This window comes from Quercus robur, chromosome 5, assembly GCF_932294415.1.
Source record: "Quercus robur chromosome 5, dhQueRobu3.1, whole genome shotgun sequence".
Classification (NCBI taxonomy): Eukaryota; Viridiplantae; Streptophyta; class Magnoliopsida; order Fagales; family Fagaceae; genus Quercus; species Quercus robur.
In genome coordinates, this window is record NC_065538.1 from 19,491,180 (window position 1) to 19,514,896 (window position 23,717).

The 23,717-nt window shown below is 36.4% G+C and overlaps 5 protein-coding genes across 5 annotated transcripts; 3 read left to right on the forward strand and 2 right to left on the reverse strand.

Annotated features, from left to right (window-relative positions):
* Positions 1–305: 305 nt before the first annotated feature.
* Positions 306–1,095, reverse strand: LOC126725406 (uncharacterized). The gene has a single exon (XM_050430121.1). The coding sequence runs from the start codon at positions 995–997 to the stop codon at positions 428–430; it is 570 nt and encodes a 189-aa protein (XP_050286078.1). The 5' UTR covers positions 998–1,095; the 3' UTR covers positions 306–427.
* Positions 1,096–10,001: 8,906 nt separating this feature from the next.
* On the forward strand, positions 10,002–12,072 carry LOC126725407 (serine/threonine-protein phosphatase 7 long form homolog). Its single transcript, XM_050430122.1, has 3 exons — positions 10,002–10,587; positions 10,764–10,854; positions 10,975–12,072. The coding sequence occupies exons 1-3, from the start codon at positions 10,016–10,018 to the stop codon at positions 11,449–11,451; spliced, it is 1,140 nt and encodes a 379-aa protein (XP_050286079.1). The 5' UTR covers positions 10,002–10,015; the 3' UTR covers positions 11,452–12,072.
* Positions 12,073–12,703: 631 nt separating this feature from the next.
* Positions 12,704–13,775, forward strand: LOC126729026 (uncharacterized). The gene is made up of 3 exons (XM_050434786.1): positions 12,704–13,191; positions 13,330–13,440; positions 13,555–13,775. The coding sequence occupies exons 1-3, from the start codon at positions 13,065–13,067 to the stop codon at positions 13,626–13,628; spliced, it is 312 nt and encodes a 103-aa protein (XP_050290743.1). The 5' UTR covers positions 12,704–13,064; the 3' UTR covers positions 13,629–13,775.
* Positions 13,776–15,237: 1,462 nt separating this feature from the next.
* On the reverse strand, positions 15,238–19,466 carry LOC126725408 (uncharacterized). The gene is made up of 3 exons (XM_050430123.1): positions 19,322–19,466; positions 15,554–18,360; positions 15,238–15,453 (listed from the first exon to the last, which is right to left on the reverse strand). Exons 1-2 carry the CDS (start codon positions 19,326–19,328, stop codon positions 15,554–15,556), a joined length of 2,814 nt encoding a protein of 937 aa, XP_050286080.1. The 5' UTR covers positions 19,329–19,466; the 3' UTR covers positions 15,238–15,453.
* Positions 19,467–19,944: 478 nt separating this feature from the next.
* On the forward strand, positions 19,945–22,321 carry LOC126725411 (probable 6-phosphogluconolactonase 4, chloroplastic). Its single transcript, XM_050430126.1, has 3 exons — positions 19,945–20,441; positions 20,942–21,077; positions 21,675–22,321. Exons 1-3 carry the CDS (start codon positions 20,068–20,070, stop codon positions 22,137–22,139), a joined length of 975 nt encoding a protein of 324 aa, XP_050286083.1. The 5' UTR covers positions 19,945–20,067; the 3' UTR covers positions 22,140–22,321.
* The last annotated feature ends 1,396 nt before the right edge of the window (positions 22,322–23,717 follow it).

The following is a 23,717-nucleotide window of genomic DNA, read 5'->3' on the forward strand; positions in this document are numbered from 1 at the left end:
GGGCTTTATAAAGGTTTAAAGTGAGAAATATCTACTAGTAGTTAGCAAAGATGAGGAAACTCAAATATATACTCCAAAGAGAGAAATCCATGCAAAAGCTTTTGGGAGACTAAATGTACGTTTGGATACAACTTATTTTGCTGAAAACTAAAAACTGAAAAATGAAAACAATAAGAAAATAATTTTTTTTACTGTTTATTACTGTTCATTGGCCTAAATTCACGTTCATGACCAATGAACAATGCATAACACGCTGGTTAAAAAAAAAAAAAAAAAAAAAAAAGCCCCAAACGCAATCGTGGACATAAATCCAAAGTGATCTTAAATGTTTTTTAATAGATAAATAGTAGGGAAGGGATGGTGGGGCATCTAACACTATAGGGTGTGTTACTATTACTATACTATCACTTAAACCCATTTAGGAGACTCAATTGCCAATGGTGAGATCATTCATCTCCCTTGTGATTGCTGAAATGCAACTTGAACTCCTAGCAATCCCACCCTTCTTTAGCCCTCCTTTGTCTCTAGGACTAATAGACTTGGCCCTCACTCCTCTCCCTTCCAATTTGCTCTTCTTCAGCAATTCTCTCATGGCCTCAGCTTGGAACAAAACTGGATAAGCCCTACCACACTTGTTAAACCTAGCACAGGCACTCGTATGTGCATTCAAAGCCTCTTCTCCCTTCCCTCCATTCTTCTCCACCTCTTCCTTCACTGCTTCAGCACACAGCCCACATATCCACTTCCCGGAGAACTTGCTTCGCACCTTCTCAATGTACTCCGGCGTGCACTCCTCGCACATGCCACAGCACTCGCACCTTGCATCTTGAACCTCAGATATTGGTGGGAGTGTTAACTCGTCAATCACTTCTTTGCTAAGTTCGAATGAAATATCTGAAACAGTTCTTTGAAGGCTATCGGATGACAGTCTTGTTGGCTGGGAGATGCTGTTGCTCCTAGTGTAAGAGCTAGCAATAGTCTCTCCATGTGGTGCCATGATGAACAATACAATAACTTTCTTAAAGTTGCAAAAAGATCACTTAATAAGAGTGATTGAAATGACTTTGAGTTTTGAAGACTATCTGATAATGGAAGATAGAAATTACAGCACTCTTATTTATACTAGTGCAGTAGTGTTCCTAGTCGACTTACCAGTGACTTTATTATGTGGATCTTGGAAACACACATGTGACATGTCAAATTAAAGATTAAGCGTGAACAGTCATGAACATGCTAGTGTTTTCAGATAAGTTTGGATTGGAAAGCAAGTTGTTCTCTTTTTAATCGGTTTTTATTAATTGATTTATTTAATTTTTGAAGTTCGAAATAAATAATAATTAACTATGCATGTAATTTTGGGACGGCGGCCAACTGCTTTTTGGCCCCCTTTTTTTTGTACTAAGGTTGGTTGTGAATCCATGAATGTGTTAAGGTATTTTTGCTTATTCACTTTTCTTTTCTCTTCTATTGGATAATAATAACATGACGGGTGTGGCTCTCCATAACTGTACCGTGCATGGCTCTGCTTTTATATATTTGCAGTTGGTTCATCAATGAACTGCTACTGCATGCATTATCAACTACAACTACACTTGCTCACGTCCTTAATCAGGTGATGCAACAATGACGGTTTTAGAAATTTTTCTTAAGGTGTTTTTTAAGAAGCATAAATTATACAATTTAATAAAAAAAGAAATTCATATATTAACAACAACAACAATAAAAAAAAACATACAAATACATAAAGTTTACAATTGTGCCTTTTACGAGGTTTTCATATTTTGAAATCGATGCATAATAGTTTCATTATTAATGCTACAAGCTACATTTCTTTCAATGTACATAACCCAGCAATTATTTATCCACTGAATGTTAAACAAATTATGGAACAAAATTTAATTTTATTAACATAAAAAAAACTTAGTGTTCTCAAAATTTTTTTTTGAAGGATAGACTAATAAACTTTTTTTTTAAATATTATATATAAAAAAAAAAATTTCAGGTCAGGGTGGTCCTGGGACCACCCTGCCCTTGAGGTGGCACCGCCCGTGATGCAGCAATAGGAAAAGAAAATATTCCTTTTTTGAAAAAAAAAAAAGGGTAAAATATTAAATGGTCCAAATGAAATCTGGCTTGCGTTCACGTGTGTGGCAACCCTAGCGACACAAACCGTATGTTAGGGCAAAACATGAAAAAGAAAAAAGAAGAACACATCCATAACCCCAAGCTATTCACGAGCAAATGACTCATCCGTGAGAGTGAAATTGAGGTTCTTAAAGTTGGGTATCACAAGAAGTTAATAATAAAAACTAAGTTAACGTGTATTTTTTTTTTAGTAATAATCATGATAGGGAGCTTTTGTACATACATCGTCCAACTAGCAAATATGTACCCATACACTCGGCCGACATGTTCTCCTCGTCAGACATGTACACCAATCAAGTGATCAAACTATGCCACATGAGTCGTCCGATACCTTGTACTCGTCTGTCATACATGCCTAAGTGGCTGACTAAACTACCTCAAGAGCAATTGATGATATGAGTCAAATCATCTGTCACTTATAGTTTCAGACGAGTAAAGATATACTTAACTCTTCGAAACTAACTACACATTCTACTTTGTCTACTCACATATAAAAACCGCTACACTAGTCATTTTACGACCCCGCATTAACTAAGTATGGGGACATTGAACCCAATGATTTTACGACCCCGCATTAACTCACAATTTCCATTACAATGATATTTACATTCCAGCAAATGTTGTTAGTCTAGACTCGTATATAAACACCAAGATATCACAATTTTAAAGGTATGCAGAAAACACAATTTTTGAAATTTTACATTTTTAGAATTCTTGAAGATCATTGGTGTTACACCGATGCACTCCGTAGGTATTTTTCTCTTCAAGTTTTCTGACGCCGCAGGTTCAGACAATTGACTTATTGACAAAATGGTCAAGTTACAACAAAGTAAAAAATGGAAATATTAAAATTTGTGAATTATTATGGGTCTGTTTGGTACGTGTGTTTAAATAATAGTTTTCAGTTTTTTTGGAAATATGTGTGGATGAAAAAGTATATGAAAATACGTGTAATATTATTTAAAAACTAAAAACATGTAGTATTTAAATACATGTACAAAAAATACTCTACATTTCTTGGTCGATTGACATGCATGGAGACAGACAAATTAGCAAAGCAAAGAGACAGGCAACATTTTAATTGCTATATTTGTCAAGGTGGGCTCACCACTCACCGAATTTGCTGGGCCAATATTGGGCTAGTGAAAAATTGGCATAGTTTCATGGACCTACAGCCTTGACACATGCATGTTGCCCGGTTCTAAACTAGATTCTGCCAGCCTGCCAGGCCATAGCTTTATATATCCATGTGCATTTGTAATTTGTGGATTCGACAACTCCACCACTTCCAAAAAAGAAAAAATGTTTTCCACTTTTTTTTTCACATTTTATTGAGTTGTTTCATTGTAAAATTTGGTCAAACTTAAAAATAGTTTGTGTTGACCGTAAAATTTTTTGTGAAATTTTGTAATACATTTTATCAACAAAAATCTAGTAGAATATTTTACAAAAACACACATTGGCTCCTCCCATCCGGTGGCTAGAACCATCAATCCGGTGGCTAGAGCCATTAATGGTGACTATGAGGCATTAATTTTGGTGATTTGTGCTCGACAAAATTGTATATCATACAAAGTTGTACTTGAAATTTTTTTACTAAATATATATTTTATTTTACTTTTGAAAACATTTTACAACGAAATAAATGGAGAAGTGGAGAAGGTACAACATAAAATACAAAGGTGATATAAAATAAAGTGAAACAAATAGAGCTCTGGAGAAGGTACCCAAAAAAAAAAAAAACAAGGGTAATACAAAATAATCCTATCACAAGCCTCTAGAACATGTCTTACTAGTTTTTAATTTTTATAGAGCAGTGGCGGTTGCTACCTCTATTTATGGCATATGTCATCTCTTAGCTTCCCCAAAAAAGAAATTAAAAGAAAAAAGGATGGCAAAATTAATGTACTTGAAAGCTTGGGATGATATTTGTAAGAGAAATGCTAACAGATGCCCTTAAGGTAATAGTTAATAATTCATTTAAATAAAGTTTTTATGGGAAAAAAAAATAAAACAATTAATATTTTGACAGCTTTTTTCATTTTTCATAAAAGTTGTGTCAAAACTTTCTTAAAATGGATTGTTAACCATTGCCCTAAAGGTAGCCGTTAGCATGACCATATTTGTAAACTCCAAAAACCACATTTTAACCTAGCCAAAAATAAAAACCCATGTCTTATTAAAAAAAAAAGAAGGAAATCCATACATTTCTACTATGTTCTGCTGTCGCCCATACCTCGGTCTAGGGGTGTTCACCAAACCGCAAAAATCACACCAAAACCGCCTGCAAAATGGCATAACTGCACCACACCACATGGTGTAGTGCACTTTGCGGTTTTATAATAAGAAAACCACACTGCATTCTCTCTATATATTAATATATTTATTTATTTTTAATATTAAATATATTTTTAATATTATAATAACCCTAGTTTTTTTCAAAAAAAAAAAAAAGTTTGATAACCTTAGCAAGTATTAACTAGGAAAGTCAGTCAAAAATAAAGAAAAACTAACTTAATAGTTTAAAACTTGGCTCAAAATAAAGGAAAAAAAAATTAGTTTTGGGCTAGGCAGAAAAAGACCGAAATTTGAAAAATATATCGACTTCAAATCATTCAAACCACATTTTATACACCGCACCGCATATGTGACTACAAAATGAGGTGCGGTGTGGTTATGGTTTTAGATAAACTCCAAACCGAACCATACTTCACCGCATCACACATGTGACCACAAAAATAAGGTGTGGTACAGTTATAGTTTTGGCTAAACTGCACCACAAAGTGTGGTGCTAAAAATGGCCCAAAACTGCACCGAACCGCACATCGAACACCCCTTGACCACAAGAGAGATATCAAGAAGTGTGGTGTTCCTTCAACAAAGGATGATCAAGTTTTGTTCCAAAAACCAAGCATTGACAAATCTTTTCTTTTCAAGAATGAATGAAAGTCCACTTTTTCTTTTCCTTTTCTCTTTGAAGATACAATTTTCAAATATTTTGGCCCATTGCATTTCGGATTCATGCTCAATTGTGTTCACAACTTAGTTTCATTATTTTTGCATTCCATATGTTTGGTAAATTGTCCCAATGAATAAGGGACCTATTTGGTAACATTGTTTAAATAACAATTTTTGTTATTTAAATAATACAATACATATTTTTACAACATTTTTTATCAACACATATTTTTACAATACTTAAACAATATTACTAATATAATGTTACCAAACGGGTGATATCTTAAGAATTTGGGTTTGGAGCCTATAGACCCATTCTGCCATTCATAAAACTTGCTTCTTCTTTTTGCGTTGTTTACTTGACATCTAAACATCGTTGGCACCGCCAAGTCACCCAAACAAAGGGATGTTATCATGTTAACGAAAGTTACGAAACTCAACGGCGAAAATGGCCAATTGGCCTTAAAAACCAAACTATCTAGTTAGTAGGCGAGAATTAGAAACTTATTTGGTTAATAGCATCTCGAGTCTCTAAGGCTCGATTTTGGTCTCAAAATCGAGCCTTTAAGCCTCGATTTTCATGTGTGATCTGGCCTGCACACGCTGGAATGGTCCAGCTGGAAATCGAGTCTCTTAGACTCGATTTCCACGTGTATTCCAACCGGAAATCGAGTCTTAGAGACTCGGTTTCCAATTGGGCTTTTTCAAAATTAACGTTCTCACTCTCTCACCCTCAGTCTTACATCTTCATTTCCCACACTCACAGAACTCTCTCATTCTCTCATTTTCTCTCTATCTCTCACACGGCCTCTCACATTCACACACGCTCACACACACAAAGAACCCCGCCGGCGTCGACGAGCAGAGCCCAGCCCAGCCCAGCGACGACGCCGACGAGGCTGAGCCCAGCCATCTGCTCCTCTCCTCATCTGATCCTTTATCCTTTTCTCCCTCTCTCTCATTACCACCCCCATACCCATTCATTTTTCCTCACCATACCCATACCCATTCCGATTTTGGTTGGTAAGTTATTTATATGATTTTTTGTTTTGATTAATGTGAAATTTTGGGTTTGGATTTGGATACTTAACATCTAGGTTATTTATTTAATTTTCAGTTTTGATTTTTGTGAAATTTGGGTTTGGATTTTGTGGTAGATACTTTATTTAATTTTTATTTTATGATTTTTATGAAATTTGGGTTTGGATTTGGTGAGTGCAGATGACATTCAACTCTCTTTGGCTGAAGTCAAATTTGCTTGGTTACCCATTCCGATTTTGCTTGGTAAGTTATTTATTTGATTTTTTGTTTTGATTATTGTGAAATTTTGGGTTTGGATTTGGATACTTAACATTTAGGTTATTTATTTAATTTTCAGTTTTGATTTTTGTGAAATTTGGGTTTGGATTTTGTGGTAGATACTTTATTTAATTTTTATGTTATGATTTTTATGAAATTTGGGTTTGGATTTGGTGAGTGCAGATGACATTGTTGCTTGGATAGTGCATATTGTTGCTGCCATCCTTAAGAGTTTCCAAATTTCTGCCTTCAGGTTAGATTGTTATTGCTGATTAGGATTATAGCTTTTACGAGAGAATTGTATATCTCATTAGGCCCATTTGCTTGTCTATTAGGAGCTTAGAACTTACAAGTTTATATGAAATAGTTATCTCATATATTTATAGTGCTTGCGTACCATTACAAATTACTAAATTATATGCATATAAAAAAGCACTTAGTAGTTTGCTATTGAAGAAACAAATTACATAGTCTTTTTTCAGTTATGTATTTTGGTTGATTGGTTATGATTTAGGTTTTTCGGTTAGGAATGGTTTTGTTTAATTAGTTTAAATAGATGGATTAGATTTAGTTTTGATTAAGGGATTTTGGTTAGAAGTTTTGTTTACGTTAGCTGGCTTGGCATAAATTGGTTTTAGGTATCTAGAAATTTCCATATAAGGAAGTAATCTCCCAGCCTTTATCGGACTATTCCACTCCCAATTAATAGGACACCTCAGAATTCCCATGGACTGATAGCATAGAGAATGGAACATTGGATGTTTCTATATTAAAACTCAAAATAAAATTTCAAATTAATAGAAGAGCAATTCATTGTAAAAGTTACCAAATGACAATTTCCTTTTTTTATAAAATTAGAAAAATACCCTTAACACTAGGAAAAAAAAAAAAAAAAAAAAAACCACACCACCTTCCTACCTTCCCTGTCCCACTTCTCCTCACTGCACCACTGCCACCCCCTCCCACACCCCCCCCCCCACCCCAAAAAAAAATAAAAATAAAAAATACAGAAGCTCCTCCCACCACCGCATACTAACTTTTTGTTGGTTTTAACATAGAAATTTTGTGCAACCTTAGATTTTGTGCAAACAAATAGTAGAAAAAAAAATTTCAGATCTGAAAAAAAAAATAAATAAATAAAACTAATAATAATGATAAAAAAAATAAAACAATTTATTTTCCTTGAAAATATTGTGTAAAAAACATTTTTGCCAGGAAAATGCTTTACATAGTAAGAAACGGAACTAGTAATGCAGTTGCTGTCAGTGGAGCCACTCAAGTTTATTATTAGTTCCAATGTGTAAGACTACTTTCACCAGGCCATCATTTTTTTATATATATTTTAACAAATTTTTCTTATTGGTATCATTTTTTTTATATATTTTTTTTAACAAATTACAATTTGTAAATTCATTACCCCACCATATTTGAGCATTGGGTAAATAACATAATCCATCTTAATCTGTCTCATACTGATGAGTGTATCAACATGCATGTGTGCATACAACAAAATCATCCAAGACAACATCCTTTTCTTCAGCCTCCTGTACTAGGATAATCTACTCCTTGCGCTTGATTCATGATCATATAGCTGTCTAAAAATTATACCAAAATCCATACTTATGTATCTTATAATAATTTCTATTATAAATTATCTAGAAAAACGTATAACTAAGTAGGCTCATGGATATATATGAAGTAACATAAACAATATTTAGAGAAAAACAAGAAAAGATACAATTGATTACACTACCTCAAATGCTGCCACTTGACCACCATTACAAGCCAACTCCTGCTCTGTTTCGGAAACTAACATGAGTTTTCTCTCTTCAACTATCTTGCTCATTTCTGTGACCAATGTCACATGCTTTGAAACATTTCCATGCATTTTTCTGTACTCAGGGTATTTGTCAACAAATTTGGCCATGTCTTCTGCAGAAATTCAAAATGTTGGAATGATGGAATGTTATACCTCAACCCACCATGCTAATTTAGTAACATAATATCTCGTAAATCTGAATTTATCAAGCCTCATACAAACCTATTGTGTGGATGCTCTGGTTACTCTTTGAAATCTGCTGAAATTCATCTACCAATCACTTGATATTCATCCCAATATCTCCAAAATTCTCATACATGTTAGCTTTGAAAAAGGCATCTTGTTCTGATGACAACACAACCTCCTGTGAGTGTGAATTGAACAAAGATCATTTTCTTAGCAACGCAAAACATAAAAATAAATATGCGCACTATAACAGGAAATGCAATGTAACCTTTTGATCCTTTGGAAGTTTGCCAATGTTTCTCAAATCCACCTTGTTGTCTTGAATACCTATCAATTCATGAACCATTGCCTATGGAACATGATGTGATAAATGAGTTCAATAAATGATAAAACCATCCATGTTACATCAAAACAACGAGGCATTTCTCATATAAATGGTAAAATCTGTACTGACAACTCCAAATACCTAATAGGTCCACTGGTTTAGCAAAGGGGTCACAGGATCATCCCTCCTATCAATTACCAGCAACAATGGGGAAACTTCCATTCGCCTGAAATCAAAAGGCCCACTTTCCTGCTGGTACATCAGCTTCTGATACATCCCAAAAAAGTATTAAAGTCAGATTTCTATGAACCTAAAATAGTAAAATTCAAAGGAGAAACTGCATCCAGTAAAATTAACAATGATATGAAATATCATGAATACACATATCATCAATCAGTTTCTAGGGGAAAAAATATACATGTGTGTGTATGAAATTCTGAAAACAGATCTCCTGGTGTGTCTATAACATCCAGGATTCAAATCCCCCCTCCCCTATTGTAACTATCAAATTATAAAAAATAAATTACACATTAAAAAAAAAAAAAAAAAATCTGAAAACAGAATGCTTTAAAATTAATATGAAACTCGGTGATACATATATCATGAACAAGTAACATCTACATGCGTGTGCATTATTCAATATAGGGAAAAAAATGGGAAGGTTATGAACACCTAAGTGTTCTCATTGGAGTATAGTAATTCTAGTTAGACCTAAGTGATCTCATTGAGATTATAATCAGCAAGTTTATATAGCTAGTAAAATATTAAATTATCATATTTTTGTTTTATTTAGCTCAGAAAAAACTTTTGCTATCTATGTTTACTTGCAATGTCAATATTACGTGCTAATTGCTTATCATTCTTGTGCAGTATGGATGCTGCAAATGCTGGACGGATTGACCATACACGGCCTGGCCCTATTGACGATTCGGTGTTAAAGTTGCAGTCCACCCATCGGTCAGAAGCTATTTGGAATGGACAGGTACAATACAGCAGTAAATATTTATGTAAAATGTACACGTATTTAATTCATACAATATACATGCAGACGTTTGTCATATGTTAATCCAAGGATTCGTTTTGTGCAGGATCCAGGGGCCCTTACTTGCCGTGGCCGTACTGAAGAGTTCTCAAACCGAGAACCAATGGTAGATGATCGAGTTGTTGACATTATTAAGGCATTGGGGTTGGAGGGACTGCTGAGGCAGCCGGGTAGAGAGCTTGACCACGGCCTAATTACAGCCTTAGTGGAGCGATGGCAGCCCGAGACTCACACCTTCCACATGCCACATGGTGAGATGACCATTACATTGCAGGATGTGGAGGTGATTCTCGGGCTTCCTATCGATGGTGACGCTGTAACAGGGAGCACACAGAAAACTTGGACGGCTGTGTGCGAGGAGTTCCTTGGCTTTCAACCTATAACTCAAGACCAGCATAAGGAACTTCATGGCCAAAGGATTCTCATCAAACGGCTTTTGGAGCAAGTTGCTAATCCATTGCCGCCTAATGCCGAAGAGGATGAGCTGTATAAGTACGCACGATGCTATATCCTAGCGCTACTGGGGGACACAATATTCATGGACAAATCTGGCGATAGGGTGCATCTAATGTGGGTGCAGCAGTTGGAAGATCTTCGCAACCCACGAAGGTACAGTTGGGGGAGTGCTTGCCTTGCATGGTTGTACCGAGAGCTATGCAGGGCAAGCCATAAGGAAACCAGTCAAATCGGTGGATGCTTACTGTTGGTGCAGTATTGGGTATGGGCCAGGTTTCCTTATTTGTGCCCGGCAATTGAGCGTGGCCCACCAGTAGGCGCTTATGGTCCTCCAGCGCGTGGTCCTCTGTACTTGAAGTAAGTCTCTACTTTATAAGGATTATTTCTTATTGTAGTGATATTATTAATTGCCTAGTTTTTATCTATAACATAATCTTAGTAGTTATATGTGATAACATTATAGTTTTAGTCATGACATTATCTTAGTAGGAAAGTTATAAATATTAATCTTTTGTTCTTGACAACACTTGTAGGTGGGCGTGGGTCCCAAACAAGAAAAACAGGCCTGCCCACATCTTCAGGGATAGGTATCGCCAGCAAATAGCTTCAATGCTGCCAAGCCAGGTATGAAAATGCCTTGTTTAACATGTTAACATGTTTAGGAACAAGATATATGTTTGGTGAATTTTGAAATATAAACATAGTTGTCTAATATGTTGCGTACTTGTTTTTGGGCTACTGTAGGTGGTGTGGCAGCCGTACGAAGCCCATTTTGAGGACCTTCCGCCATGGTGCGTTGCAGGGAGGGCTGTGTGGACGGCAACGGTGCCGCTTGTATGTTTCCACCTAGTAGAGATACATACACCGGATCGTGTCGTTCGTCAATTTGGGATGATCCAAGAAATTCCCGAAGATGTTAACACTGACCCCGTGCTTCATGCCATTGATTTGAGGGGGAAGGTGGGCGTTGATTGGATGCGGAAACATGCCACCCATTTACTAAATTGGGGTAACCGCCTTCAACGGTGTTGTCAAGCAGTGCTTGGTGATATGCCTCCACAGCATGAGTACTTCGACTGGTTCAAAAGGGTGACTCGGAGGTTCATTGATGTTCCTGGTGCTACATTGACTATACTGGTAACTTCTCCACATCTTGTACATTTTACCGTACTCCTTAGCATGAAACAATATTGCATGCATGAAGCAACATTACAAATTTGATAAAAATCAGTTTTAGAAAATTCGGTAAACATGTTACTAATTTATTCAAAAAGAGGGTATAGAAGAGCGGATATGAAGAAATTAGGTTTTATACCATTGGTGCTAAGAATAAGGAAGCATCTGCAACCCGGGAAGTTATTATCACGTTTGGCTGGTACTTCTCCAAACATTCAACAATAGGAGCAGCTCCTACATATGTACTAGCACCCTTAATACATTAAGACAAAAAGATAGGATTCAGATTTACAAAGTAGTAATAAAAAAGAGGGGAATTTCAATAGTGATTAAATAATTCATTAAAAGAAAAGGTTTATTTATGCAAGCATCACATGCTAATGAAAAGGTGCCTCAGATTATGTAGCCAGTGTAGTCAAAGGGAAAAAAAAATGAACTTAAGGCACATCCTCGTGAGTTGACAAAAAAGTGCTCACCTGAGTGAACCAAGGTACTGAACTCTAAATATAAATATTATAAATTGTATGTATCTAATGCTTGTTAGGCATGGTTTGAATTTTTCAAACTTTACAGTAATCTCATATATACAATTAAAAAAAAAAAAAAAAAGGAGAGAACCAACTATTAAAGCTAAAAGATTATGATTGAAATCTAAAAAAATATATATATTTCTAAATTGATGCATAAAGAAAGAGAGGTGAGAAAGAAGAATGCAAGAGAAAGACACACCCACTAACTTGAATTGAAGTATATAACTATCCTTTTTTGCCAAATTACAAAACTGCCTCTCTTTTCCTTTTTTTTCTTTCCTTTTTGCTGAATTTCATTGAGACTCTTGCCTCAAATGCCTTACAGTCTGTTTAAGGTGCTCAGGTGGTTGCCTACAAGGCAAGAGTCTAGGCGAGTGCCTAGATGGCCTTTGACTACACTGTATGTGGCTAACATGTAACAACAGAAGTTTGAAAAATAAAAAAATTAGGAGTATACAAGTTTTTTTTTTTTTTTCTTTGAACATCAAATACTAATGAACAGAACATGCAAGACAAGAATCTTACGCCTCCCATTAAATATGATTTCTCGAGTGAGGATGGTGATCCTGGATACATAATGAAAATAATTGGGTTGTAAGTTGAAAGTCATTGCATCAAAACATAAAGGGAAAGAAACATCTTCATGGTAGAGCAAACATCTGCATTAATTGGTGCATTAATTAGATGACTCCCTCCCATTTCCTTTTTATTGGTGCATTAATTGCTCTACTTGGCATATGACCAAACCATTTCACATGACTCCCTCCCATTGCTCTACTTGGCATTAATTGCTCTACAAATTTTTATCAGGACCGTATCTATTTTTGAACTTTGCTCTGTACGTAGGGTCCAAGGAAACTAATGAAAAGGCTACGAGGTTCGAAAGTTGGATATCTTGGACTGTTGGACACCAGAAAATCACTATCGATGGACTGAATCTAAGTGTTAAACATTTCTAGGTTTAGACCATCGGTAATGATTTTCTGGAGTCCAACCGTCCAAGATATCCAACTTTTGAACCTCGTCAGCCTTTTCATTAGTTTCCTTGGACCCTACCTCTGAGGTCCACGAAAATGGAGGTGTATCATAAGAAGTCGGGTAGGTGTATTCAATCGATAAGTGGACCAAATGGGGACTGTATGCCCGTCAGCTACTCCAGCTCAGTACATGGTCTTCTTCTTCGGGCTCTATCTGGTTGCTTTGGGGACTGGTGGGATCAAACCTTGTGTTGATCAGTACTGCCTTGATGATTTAGGTTAGTTTTTAGTGCGTGTAGCGCTGCTGCTTGGTTTTCTTTCCTTTTTGGGTGGACATCATACTATGTTGCTTTTGTCATGGTTTTATTTCTGCGCAAACGGCTTCTCATTTATTGAAATATCTTTGATATGGGTAGGAGCTGGCAGAACCATCGATAAGAGATGCATTTTTTTCTTGCATTCAACAAGGTGCAGATCATGTGATTGTAAGCCCATTTTTTCTCTTCCTTGGACGACACTGGCATCAGGTAGCTCGGCTTACTTTCCTCTGGTGCCTTGATTATAGATATACTGTACAGAATTGGTGACTAGATTGATTTTTTTTTTTTTTTTAAATAAAAATGCTTTGTGTCACTTTACAGGATATTCTTTCGTTAGCTGCAAAAGAACACCCTTATGTGTCATATATCGTTACTGCACCTCTTGGTCTGCATGATCTACTTGTGGCAAGGAGCGAGATTGTATGACAAGGTTTATATTATGAGATTTGTATTACTGGAAATGTTTGCTCTGTAGAAATTTGTATTACAAGATTTATATTATGAGATTGTATGCTGGCCATTTACAAAGTTGGACAGTAATGTTCTTGGTGTATGTTACTAATAATGTTATATTTAATAATTTCAAAATGCAATACATTTTGTTTTTAATGTACTACATTGTGGTTTTTGATGCTCTGTTTTGCTAGTCTAGATAGGTGATTACTGAATACAGCCCTTTGAATCGAGTTTCTGGTTTACACCTACAGGAATGCAAAACAAATGAAAAAAAAAAAAAAAAAATTCCCAGTGGAAATCGAGTTTTAGAAACTCGATTTCCAGTAAAATATTTACAAAAATGCCACTTCAATTACAGGAATGCAAAAAAATGAAAAAAAAAAAAAAACTTCCCAGTGGAAATCGAGTTTCTAAAACTCGATTTCCAGTAAAATATTTACAAAACTGCCACTTCAATTACAGGAATGCAAAAAAATGAAAAAAAAAAAAAAAAAAATTCCCGAGGGAAATCGAGTTTCTAAAACTCGATTTCCAGTAAGATATTTACAAAAATGCCACTTCAATTACAGGAATGCAAAAAAATGAAAAAAAAAAAAAAAAAACTTCCCAGTGGAAATCGAGTTTTTAAAACTCGATTTCCAGTAAAATATTTACAAAACTGCCACTTCAATTACAGGAATGCAAAAAAATGAAAAAAAAAAAAAAAAAAATTCCCGAGGGAAATCGAGTTTCTAAAACTCGATTTCCAGTAAGATATTTACAAAAATGCCACTTCAATTACAGGAATGCAAAAAAATGAAAAAAAAAAAAAAAAAAAACTTCCCGAGGGAAATCGAGTTTCTAAAACTCGATTTCCATTTGGGTGGCATTATCGCAAATAAATGACAGTAAGCAATTTACAAAAATGCCACTTCAATGGAAATCGAGTTTTAGAAACTCGATTTCCACTGGGGGATTTTCTGCCAACCCGAGAGCAAAATTTTTTAGGGGGAAGGGTGAGAGCAAACTTCCCAGTGGAAATCGAGTTTTAGAAACTCGATTTCTGTTGAATGTGGCATTTTCGTAAATTGGTTAGTGTCATTTATTTGCGATAATGCCACCCAAATGGAAATCGAGTTTCTAAAACTCGATTTCCACTGGGAAGTAATTTTTTTTTTTTCCCGTTTGTTTTGCAGTCCTGTAGGTGTAAATCAGAATTACTTTTGTCCCGTCCCCTACAATAGTAAAAGATATCCAGAACACATCATATGGTCAGCGGTAAAGAAGTAGATACAAGCATAATCACCAGTCAAGGAGAGAGTACATCAGATGCAAATAATTGGATTCAAACAGTTACTATTCATGGGCATTTTAGTTGCCCTTAGCACACAAAAACAGTCAATACATTATCATCGGTTCAAACAGTTCAAACAAGGCCGCTGTGGTTGAAGTTGGCAAAGTAGTAGTAGCTACATTGCCAATGCCATATCATTGCATTACAGGCAAAAGCTGCACAACGCAATTAATGTAACGAGTACAATGGATAACAAATGTTCAATTACCACAATATTTAGCAATAAACAAAATACAAACTAAGTCAATACAACATAGTCTACATAGTCGTCTAACACTTGTCCATACTAATACAACATACTCTACATAGTCACCTATAACATTTCCATACTGATACAACATAGTCTACATAGAATTTGCTGCACTTGTCCATACCGAACATAACCACAAGTCCCACGTACAATGCCATTCAAAAATCCAGTCTCCGCTCGCCTGACAACCACGAAGGTACAGTTGTTAGTTTCTGCAATGTGAAGAACAACAACCAAATGACATTCTGAGCATATTATATAAAAACAGTGACAACACTTGCCTAGTTTGCAGCACTACCACTTGTCGAAGCCCCATGGGAATTGGGACAGCATCTGCGGTTATGCCCCTCTTGATGACACACTCCACATCGTTGCCTTGGTTGAATCTCCCTCAAGTCCGGATCTTCCCTCCGGCTTCCCCGTTCTCGTTGTATCCCATCCATTTCATTCCTTAATCTTGACTTCACAGGACGACCTTTGCCCCGCAACAGCTGTGGGTTAGGCACCCATCGTGGTCCGCGAACATCCCTCCACAATGACTCTGATTTTGGCACCACAAAATGATGTGAATATGTCTGAATGGCGTTGTTCAAACTGTAACATGGGTCAATATAGCTGGTCGCATCGAGGTGCAGACCTTTAAGAACTTTAATTGCATGTGAACAAGGGATCTTCAAGTTTTGCCACTTCCCACAACCACATGTTTGCTCAATTACGTGCACTTCATGACTGTGGTTTCCTCCTCCACCTCTATGATCGTTATACGGGGTAACCACTTGATATACACCAATTTCATGATTAAAATTCCTCAGAGTGTGTCCTGCAGTTTTCTGCTCATTTTTGTTATAGATCTTCATTGCATAATCACTCCACACCTTACCTTGAGAGAGATCAGAAAGAATTTTTTCATGTCGATCGTAGAAATATGCAACAAGTTTGGACCATGTGAACTCAACCATTGCAACAATGGGCAAACCGCGGGCACCTTTAAGTACCCCATTAAAACACTCAGAGATATTGGTTGTCATTGCCCCGTAACGTCTTCCACCATCCTGTGACTGGGTCCATTTATCAACATCCTCACTCATTAGATATGTGTAAGGCATATAGCGTAGGATGTGGCGATCAGTAGGGTCTACACCCCTCAGTAAATTAATCTCGGCCTCCTTAATAGTTTGCATTATGGACGTGAATTTTGCTTCATGAGTTGCATATCCAGCTTTCAAGGCCAATGCCTTTAAAGTCGGGTCCTTAAATTTTGTGTTGAAGTTGCTAGCAACATGTCGAAGGCAATATCGATGATATACCTGTTCTCTTCCGTCCTCACCTATAGGCCACTCTCGAATGGCGCATTTGATACCTTTATGTCGGTCAGAAATAATGCAAATGCCATCCTTAGGTATGACATGCTCTATGGAAGTCCTAACACACTCTAAAAACCAACCCCAACTAGGCCCTGACTCCTTGTCTACAACAGCAAAGGCGAGAGGCAAAACCTTTTGGTTAGCATCAGTTGCCATTGCAATCATCAACACCCCTTTGTATTTACCATACAAATGAGTCCCATCAATACTGATCACTGGCCTGCAATATTTGAATGCAGCAATGCATGGAGCGAATGCCCAATATACATAGTGAAGTACCGCAATACCTTCGTATGGCCTAGGTATGGTGTGATAGCTGTACTTGGTACCTGAGTCCTGATCCAAGTATGCCAACAACAATTTCCGCAACCTTTGGTAAGACTCCTCCCAATCCCCAAATATCTTAGCAATTGCCTTTTGTTTTGCGTCCCATACTTTATAGTAAGAAAGCTCATGATTATACTTAGTACGTATGATCTCCCAGAGCTCATCAATACGAGCAGTGTGATTTTGTCGCAATTTTTCCACAATTTCTGATGCAACAAAATTAGAATCCATCATTCTACCGTCTCTTTGCAGGCCAAAGGGTATACAAGTGTGTGGACCCACATAAGACGTGACCACCCACAGACCATTAAGTTTATTCTTCTTGAATGCCCCAACATACCACTTGCAGTTGTCATCAACGCATGCGACGCACAATTTTGTGGTGTTCGACCTCCGGGTTATAAAATTTCTATTATCATTTGCTGCATATATTGTCAATGCACGTTTCACCGCCGATTTATTTGCAAAAGTCAACCCTTTACAAAAATGCATCCCATCTTGCCAAGTACAAACAAATGGTTCTAATAGACGTGAAGGATCAAACATATTTTCCCAAGTATTTGCGTAGAATGAGTCGGCAGGAGGTCTGTAGCCAGTGGTCGTATTTGTATCACGCTGGATGCCAATATCATCGTCTGCATCATCTTCATCATCGAACTCCATATTTTCCTCTTCAAAATGGGGAACGACTTCATGGTCATCCACATCGTTCTCAAGGTCACCTCGTTCAATCCTCTCTTCGTACTCATCCACACCATCAATACTTTCACCATCATTCGTAGCATGATCTTCGTCTTCGTCTTCGTCTTCGTCTTCAACATAGTCTTCGTCTTCAACATAGTCTTCGTCTTCGTCATCCTCCTCTAAATGTGTCTCTTGACAATGGAGGGTTTCACCAGTATTTACAACATGATCTTGAGATGGGAGCATATAATCTCCCATTGTATACCCTCCCATTGCAGTGCATCCATCATCAAGGGCTGTAAATTGTAAAGACGTAGTTGTTTGTTGCACCATCTCAGTATCAACTTCCGCAAGCGGCTCTGAACTTATGTACAACTCAGCAGCATTTACTTGGGGCATTTTCTGGATCCTATTAAACATCATCTTCACATGTTTGTCTTCTTTAATCGCCATATACCCGTAATTTATCCGTTCATGTAGGACTTCTTGTGGGTAACGATAAATAATCTTGATGTCATACCAAGCAGAGTTCAAATTCAATTCGTCCATTATTTTCAACTTCAAATCAATCAACGTCTTCAACTTACGACGTATCATCATGGGGTAGCATTGGATACCCGGCCCTGTAAATGGAAATCCCTCAATCCCCCCAGGATTGTTAAGAGGTCCACCGTAGTATACATTTATATCAATATTCTTCAGATGTTGTGAACCTATTAAAGAGTCAAGTATAATATGTTAGCGACATATTTTTTTCTTTCATTTAACCTCAATTACAAAACCTTTTCTATCTACTCAAAGTACAAAAATCACAAATTCTCACCCCACAATTGCATATACTCACCCCACATCACATACAAACACACTCAATCATTATCATTTCGTACTCAAACAAATAAAAAAACTAAAAACAAAACTCACCCCCATTACAAAATTTCAACTCAGCTCTAACTAATATAAATAAAAATATCAAACCAAACAACAAGAAAAATAGCCATGATAAAAGCCTAGCAATACAAATATATATCTACAATATTTTTTACTTGTTATAAAATCCTAGCAAATATATACATTAACTTGCAAAAATAGTCATGATAAAAGCCTAACAATACAAATATATATCTACAATATTTTTTACTTGTTATAAAATCTTAGCAAATATATACATTAACTTGCAAAAATAGTCGTGATAAAAGCCTAACAATACAAATATATATCTACAATATTTTTTACTTTGTATAAATCCTAGCAAATTATATACACTAACTTGCAAAATTAGTCATGATAAAAGCCTAACAATACAAATATATACCTAAATATATTTTTTACTTTGTATAAAATCCTAGCAAATATATACACTACCAAATATAACTTCTTACAAACCCCACATTTGCATATTCACATACAAACACACCCAATCATTATCATTTGTTTCCAAAATAAAATAAAAAACTAAAAAATCATTAATTATACTAAAAAAAAAATAAAAAACTAAACACACAACTCACCCCATTACAAACTTTCAAATCATTCTATCAAAAATATAAAAAACAATATCAAACCAAACAAAAAAAATTAATCATGATACACATACCCATAAAAAAACCTAATAATAATATATATATATTATATTTATATATGAAACTAACAATTAGAGAGATTGAGAAACCTTACCTGACATGAGGATGTGGGGTGACTTGAAGTTTATGCTGAAATGAAAATGAGTGAGAGGAAGGATGTGGGTCTCTTTTTCAAATTTGATAAATGTTGCTCCTATAAGAACTTAGCAATGAACACAGCAGTCAGGCTCTAACCTTACTTCCTCTAACCGAACAGGAGAAAGAGAAAAGTAAAAAGCAGCATGTGTGTACCTATAAGCCAGACAACTAAATGTAACTTACAATGAGCACGTGCAAACTGCAAAGGCTGACTCTGGAGCTGAGTGAGCATGTGCAAACTGCAAAGGCTCATCCTGGAGCTGTGGGACAAGACATGACCAGACATCAGACACGAATAAAGCAACAGAACTGTACAATAAAATCGAGTTTGTGAGACTCGTTTTCCAGCTGGAAATCGAGTCTTAGAAACTTGATTTTCACGTGGAAATCGAGTCTAAAAGACTCGATTTCCAGCTGGACCGTTCCACCGTGTGCAGGCCAGATCACACAAGAAAATCGAGGCTTAAATGCTCGATTTTGAGACCAAAATCGAGCCTTAGAGGCTCGAGATGCTATTAACCAAATAAGTTTCTAATTCTCGCCTACTAACTAGATTGTTTGGTTTTTAAGGCCAGTTGGCCATTTTCGCCAAACTCAACAAAATCTCAAAGAATCCGAAACCCCCACCAACAAAGAGAAACAGTGTGACATACAAACAGAGAGGTCACACTCACTTCAAAAACTGTCTGTTATAAAAAGTGTATGGCTCTCCCCTTTACTCTCCACACTAAGCTCTCCATCTCCACCACTTCCGTACGATTGTTCCACGTGCCCATAATCTCACCCAGGGCATCACACAAGCCCTTCGAGGTCAACGCTTACACACTCAGACTCAGAGGCTTGTCTCTCTCTTTGGGGAGCGATAAAAGGTTGAGTCATTGTTGTAGTATTAGTAGTAGTAGAACAAGAGGGTCAATGGCAACCAAGGGTGAGGTGAAGAAGGAGGTGTTTGAATCTGCAGAGGATCTGGCTGTGTCTCTCGCTAAGTACACTGCACAGCTGTCTGATAAGTTTTGCAAAGAGAGAGGAGCTTTCTCTGTCGTTTTATCTGGTGGGTCTCTCATCAATTCCCTCAGGTAACAACAATAAGTTTTTTTTTTTTTTTTTTGGGGTCTTAATTTTGACTGTCATTGTGTTTGTAAATGTTCTTACTTTTATTGTTTTTTTAGGTTTTTTAATATACCCAGATGATATATGTTTGTTTGGTTGATGGGAAAATGGAATGTTGTAGGAAATGAAAACAAAATGGAAAATTGGGTTTAGAACCAAAAATGAACTATTGACTGTGCTTGATAGCAGGGGTTTGGTGAAAAAGAGGGAGAGAACAGAGAATTGAATCATGGGTTATTCATTATTAAGGACCACATGAAGTAGATGCAATTTTTTTTTTTTTTCCTCAATTTATGATGTTCAATTTTATTGAAGAGCTCAATTAACAAGTAAAAATGATTGCTTGTTTGTCTTTTACTTTGCGTGGTTTTATTCATTGTCAAAAGGAGGGTTTAAAGATAATTAGTACGGGGTTCTTAATAATGTGAGTGGGAGCCTTGGTAATTGCCTGATGATGGAATTGCAGGAAACTAGTGGAACCCCCGTACATTGATTCAATTGAATGGTCGAGATGGCATATCTTTTGGGCGGATGAGAGAGTGGTGCCAAAGGATCATGAAGACAGTAACTATAAGCTTGCTTATGATGGGTTTCTTTCTAAGGTAGGATTGATTGTTGAAAGTTTTCTGATTCCATATTAGTAAGAATTGCTGTAAGATGGTGCATTCAGATTGTGCTGTTCTTTGTGGTATATTTATGCTTTATTTTGAATATTATGTTGTGTTTGGAAAATTATTATAGGAACTTTAAAAACTGTGGATCTAAGACTAGTGGCTGCACTGCTTAGGTGTGGCTTTATTTGGGTAGAAAGCATTGCCAGGACAATATTAAGGTCAAAGAGAACACTGGATCAGGCTAGTGAGAAAAGTTGTTAATATATTACGAACAAGTTTATGAGAGCATGGTTTGTTTATGACTTTGTTGTGGTTAAATAATTAGTTTGGTTCAGGTAAATAAGCAAAGGTTTGGGTATTATTAAATGATAAAATGATGTCTTATACCATTTCATGAAGTTTGTAATCATTCTAGATGCTTATCTATGATTTATATGAAAGTGTATTCTTGGTCATATGTAGTTAGAAGGCTGGCTCATCTTCTTTAGTTAACTTTTTAATAGCAAATTTTATTTTGTCTATGGCTGTTCTGTTTGTGACAGTCTTTAGTTAATTTAAATCTGTTAAAAAAAATTTTCTGGGTAGGTACCAATCCCCCCTGGCAATGTTTATGCCATCAATGATGCCCTGTCAGCTGAGGGTGCAGCTGAAGATTATGAGACATGTCTCAGACATTTGGTTAAGAGCAATGTTGTAGATATATCAGCAGCTAGTGGGTTTCCAAAGTTTGATCTCCAGCTGCTGGGTATGGGCCCAGATGGACATGTGGCTTCTTTATTCCCAGGCCACCCTCTGGTCAAAGAGAATGAAAAATGGGTCGCCTTCATTAAGGACTCTCCAAAACCACCTCCAGAAAGAATTACTTTTACCTTTCCAGTGATCAACTCATCTGCATATATTGCCCTTGTGGTGAATGGTGCTAATAAAGCTGGAGCAGTGCAAAATGCTTTAGGAAATAGTCAAAATTCTGAGAAGCTGCCTGTTGCAATGGTTTCACCTGAAGGGGAGTTGGCTTGGTTCTTGGATACTGCTGCAGCTTCAAAGCTGTAGGAGTGGGAATTTCTACAGCTTTGTGAGTTGATCAACATATATATCAGCGTGTTTTATCTTGTACTGTGGTTCTATCAGAGATCATATAGGTGTTCTGTTATATTTTGTGATCTCTGTGGTATGTAACAACTAGTAAGGTTTTTCTATTTTCTGTGATGGTAATAAAAGAATGGTTTAAATAATATCTGGTTTGATATGCGATTGGATTTTAGTTTTTGTTTTGTTCATCCTGTTTTTCTCCCTTACACTCACATAAATGTAATGTTTTTACATTTACTGATGACTAAAATGCAAATTGCACCCTTTTAAGTTTGGTGTCATTTTGATTTAGTCCCTCATATTTAAAATTTTTTATTTTAGTCCTTGATGCTTGACAGTTTTTTAATGTTGTCTTTCTGTCCATCCAGTTAATAATGTGGCTGTTAAATGCCATGCAAACCTACAATCATTACAACTGGTCCAATTACAAAAATCGTCAACTCATTTAAAAAAAAAAAGTTCCTCTCTCATCTCCATTCTCTCCCTTTTCTGTTGTCATTGCTGCTGCCCTCTTGCCCTCAATCATTTTTCTTCCTTTTCCATTGAGCTCTCCTACTGACCATTCACCTGGATTCGGGGAATTTTGTGTCATCATTATTGCGGTCTAAGATGGAGGAGTGAGAGGCCATGACAACAGCATTGGAGGCAATACCACAGTCACTGGCATGGGGACTGCACCCATGGCCGTGAGCGCCTTGCCTTCACCTTCAGCAGTCAGTGGGTTTTCTAACAATAGCACGAGTGAGCTTGCTATGGTGGTCTCATTGGCTCATTGCTCATGGAAGTTTGAAGCCCTCGCTTTTGGTTAGTGTAAAGGAGGTAAGGGATAATTTTTTTTCATGTTTAGTGTTTTTGAAAATAGGTGTCTAGTTTTCTAGGATTTATGCTACATATTTGTTTTGTTATGGACTAATCTTTCCCTTTACTGGGAATTAGAATGAAATTATAAGGTCATAAACTGTTTTCTTTTCTAAATTTGGCAACATAGTTCAGTAATTAAAGGGATTTTCTTTCTTTTCATTTTTTATTGATTTGTTTTGAGTTTGGGTGGGAAAGTTTATAACTCTGTGTGTGGTTTGAGTCCATTGTTGTGATCATGGATGTAGGGTTTTGATATAAAAAATAAAAGATTCTAGGAAATGGTTTCTGGGTTTGGCACTTTGGCTAAAAATGCAGCAAGATCACAGAAAAAGGTGATTCTTTTTTAATTCAAGATGGATTTTTCATGAAAAAATTGGTGTTAGATTTAAGTTTATATTTCAAAGTGTATGGTGGCTGGATGATTTTGCATGGCTGTGTTTTTGATGTGGTTGGAGAGTTAACTGGTGAAGGCTGGGGAGACAGAGAGGGAAGATAGATATTTTTTCCTGGTGTGTTCAAAATGACGTAGTTTTAAGCATCTCAGAACAACATTGGTTTGAGTTAAACAAAACGATGGATGTTACAAAGACGATGATAAACATTAGGGGCAAAGATGAAAATATTTAAACATCAGGGCCCAAAATCAAAATGATCTCAAACAAGGGAAAATTTATCATT

Coding starts and splice junctions, on each gene's coding strand:
- LOC126729026 (XM_050434786.1), top strand. CDS start 13,065: ATGGGGACTGTATGCCCGTCAGCTACTCCAGCTCAGTACATGGTCTTC. Junction 13,192..13,329: donor GTACTGCCTTGATGATTTAG/GTTAGTTTTTAG, acceptor TGATATGGGTAG/GAGCTGGCAGAACCATCGAT. Junction 13,441..13,554: donor TTGGACGACACTGGCATCAG/GTAGCTCGGCTT, acceptor GTCACTTTACAG/GATATTCTTTCGTTAGCTGC.
- LOC126725406 (XM_050430121.1), bottom strand. CDS start 997: ATGGCACCACATGGAGAGACTATTGCTAGCTCTTACACTAGGAGCAAC.
- LOC126725411 (XM_050430126.1), top strand. CDS start 20,068: ATGGCTCTCCCCTTTACTCTCCACACTAAGCTCTCCATCTCCACCACT. Junction 20,442..20,941: donor TCTCTCATCAATTCCCTCAG/GTAACAACAATA, acceptor ATGGAATTGCAG/GAAACTAGTGGAACCCCCGT. Junction 21,078..21,674: donor ATGATGGGTTTCTTTCTAAG/GTAGGATTGATT, acceptor TTTTCTGGGTAG/GTACCAATCCCCCCTGGCAA.
- LOC126725407 (XM_050430122.1), top strand. CDS start 10,016: ATGCCACATGGTGAGATGACCATTACATTGCAGGATGTGGAGGTGATT. Junction 10,588..10,763: donor CGTGGTCCTCTGTACTTGAA/GTAAGTCTCTAC, acceptor CAACACTTGTAG/GTGGGCGTGGGTCCCAAACA. Junction 10,855..10,974: donor CTTCAATGCTGCCAAGCCAG/GTATGAAAATGC, acceptor GGGCTACTGTAG/GTGGTGTGGCAGCCGTACGA.